A 2,787-nucleotide genomic window follows, 5' to 3' on the forward strand; every position below is an offset into this window, starting at 1 on the left:
CATCATATCACAAAACAAACTTTCATTCAATCGCAGGACCCCTGACAAGCTCAACGTGTGCCAAACAGAAACAGGAGGCAAGCCTACGGCCACGAGGTCCTTGCAGTGCGGCGTGTGTGAGAATGTTTTCGAGCGTAAGTCGCAGCTGCGAACGCACTTGTTCGCTCACATTCGCAAAAAACAATACGCCTGCGACGTGCCCAAGACGAAATTCACGCAGAAGTGCCTGGTGATCCACAGTCGCACGCACATGGGAGAGAGGCCCTTCGAGTGTTCGTTATGCCCGGCCACGTTCACCTGCGCCCAGAATCGGAAGAGACACATGTTGACCCATACCGGCAAACGACTGCATGAGTGCAACATCTGTGGAAAAAGATTCGGCACGAAAACAAGCCTCAAGTACCACTCACTCACTCATTCTGGGAAGAAGCCGCACGCCTGCCACGTGTGCCACCGAAAATTTTCCCGCAGAGACTCGCTCCTGAGCCATACCCGTACGCACACTGGCGAGAAGCCCTTCGTCTGCCACCTGTGTCCCGAAACGTTCGCGCACTTGAGCACGCTGAAAAGGCACGCCTTAAGCCATACGGGCGACAGCCCTCACAGGTGCGACGTATGCAGAAAGAGTTTCACATCGAGATACAGCTTTGGCAGCATCAGATCGCCCACTCAGATGTGAAGAACTTTAGTTGTGGGCACTGCGGCCGATCGTTTAAATGGAAACATGGACTAGCCAGACATACCCGCAGGCACACGGGCGAGAAGCCGCACCACTGCCACCTGTGTCCCGCTGCATTCGCCGAGATGAGTACTCTAAAAGGGCATCTTCTAACCCACACTGGTGAGCGACCTCACCGGTGCGACGTATGTGGGAAGTGTTTCAGATCGAGGTGCAACCTTTCAGAGCATAACATTATTCACTCAGGCGTAAAGAATTTCGGTTGTCAGTCCTGCAGCCGCAAGTTTCGTTCTAAACAAGCACTGAAAAGGCACAGCCACATGCATATGGATGAGAAGCCCTACGACTGCCACCTATGTCCCGCTGCATTCGCGGAGATGAATATGTTAAAAAGGCATGTATTAACACACTCCGATGAGCGAGCTCACAGGTGCGACGAATGCGGAAAGAGTTTCACGTGGAGGTACAAACTTTCACAGCACAAGACTATGCATTCGGGTGAAAAGAAGTTCCGTTGTCAGTCCTGTAGCCGAACATTTAGTTCTAAACAAGCAGTGACAAAGCACACACGCGTGTATACGGGCGAGAAGCCGTACCACTGCCACCTGTGTCCCGCTGAATTCGCCCAGTTGGGTACGCTAAAAACGCATGTTTTAACCCACACTGGCGAGCGGCCTCATGAGTGCGACGTATGCGGGAAGAGATTCGCCCAAAGATGGAGCCTTTCGCGTCACAAGCGTATTCACTAAGCAAGTAGCTAAACTCGACTGTCAATTCTATAGCACCACAACTAATAGCCAAGTAGACTTCAGTACTGACATTTTCAGCCAAAAAAACAAAAAACACCACGACTGCACTTAGAACGGAGGATATTTTCAGAACCTTGTATTAGGAAGAGCATGCTGATTTGCCCTGAAACATCACACACAGCGAATAGGCAGAAAAATTATTCAGCATGCATATTGCCCCCATCCATGTAGCCGGCTGATGTCGCTTATGTGTGAATTGGCTCCAGGAGCAGTGGCGGTGGTATCACGTTTGCATTACGGGACACATGTGGGTAAAGCCTAGAGGCCAAGTACCTTACATGAGTATGTGTTTTCAGTGCAGCGTGCACGCGCAGCCTTGTACTAATGTTCCAAGGGTGTATCAGACAGCACGCAAGATGCACAATAACACTATTTGACGAACATTAGACCTACTGTTTCTGCTTTCGAAAGTTGTTTTTTTACGTGACCTGTTACCTGAGACTATAAAATATACTTTTTTTCCAGATTGTACTCTTTTATACGTGGTGTCGAGATGTTTGTACATGTATGTGCATAGGGACCGAAGTGCTCTATATCAGCCCGAAAATAACATGAGACGAGTGAACCTTGTGCAATATCAAGGCTACTTACTCTACATAAAGATCACAATTTATGTTACAATGTGATTTAGCGCCCTGTTGAATACGACATACCACTCTCTTCTAGTTTCAATATCATAATTTAAAATCTTCTGAACTGTTTCAACCACTCAACCCATCAGACTTTTTGTTGTAACCTTAAAGTTTATCACAAAAATCTCTGCACTAGTTTCACAGTCAGCGAATGTGAACATTTTTATTTTTCAATCATTCACAGGGAACATCTGTGATTATAAAGATTATCCGAGAGTGAAAACTGTGTACCTAGAGCAGGCATCACGAATTCATGACCTGCAGATTTCTGATCTTCAAGCGTGCACCTTAGTACAGTATTACTGATGTTAACATATGGGGCAGTGACACCGAAAGACATTTTCGAGGCAAATATAAAGTGGTCATGAACAAACCGTCAGGCTTGGTGAGAAAGCATATCCTGCGAATAGCGGACACTGCTCTTGCAGTCGTGCGCGACAAAGAGTGAAGAAGCGGATCGTGAAGTAACCATTTTATCAGGCTCCCTCTTTTTTATTCAGGTGTGTGCTCAATCTCTTCGGAGCTTCCTGCACCTGCTGGTTGACGTCGAACAGCCGGTAGCGTGCTATTGGCCAATAACCGACATACATCAAGAGTGGCGTTTGGATCAGATGCGCTTCTTGCCACGGGGTGCCAATACCGCGTTCCATAGTCTGCTAACATTACC

The 2,787-nt window shown here is 47.7% G+C and overlaps 1 protein-coding gene across 1 annotated transcript; it reads left to right on the forward strand.

Moving 5' to 3' along the window:
• The first annotated feature begins 804 nt into the window (after positions 1 to 804).
• LOC119398580 (gastrula zinc finger protein XlCGF52.1-like) lies at positions 805 to 1,428 on the forward strand. The gene is made up of 2 exons (XM_037665414.1): positions 805 to 841; positions 926 to 1,428. Exons 1-2 carry the CDS (start codon positions 805 to 807, stop codon positions 1,426 to 1,428), a joined length of 540 nt encoding a protein of 179 aa, XP_037521342.1.
• Positions 1,429 to 2,787: the final 1,359 nt, after the last annotated feature.

The sequence above is a fragment of the Rhipicephalus sanguineus genome, chromosome 7, assembly GCF_013339695.2.
Source record: "Rhipicephalus sanguineus isolate Rsan-2018 chromosome 7, BIME_Rsan_1.4, whole genome shotgun sequence".
Classification (NCBI taxonomy): domain Eukaryota; kingdom Metazoa; phylum Arthropoda; class Arachnida; order Ixodida; family Ixodidae; genus Rhipicephalus; species Rhipicephalus sanguineus.

Bases quoted from the DNA above. Each gene is read 5' to 3' on its own strand.
- LOC119398580 (XM_037665414.1), top strand. From the start codon at position 805: ATGAGTACTCTAAAAGGGCATCTTCTAACCCACACTG. The intron at 842-925 runs GTGAGCGACCTC...TTATTCACTCAG, and splicing joins GCATCTTCTAACCCACACTG to GCGTAAAGAATTTCGGTTGT.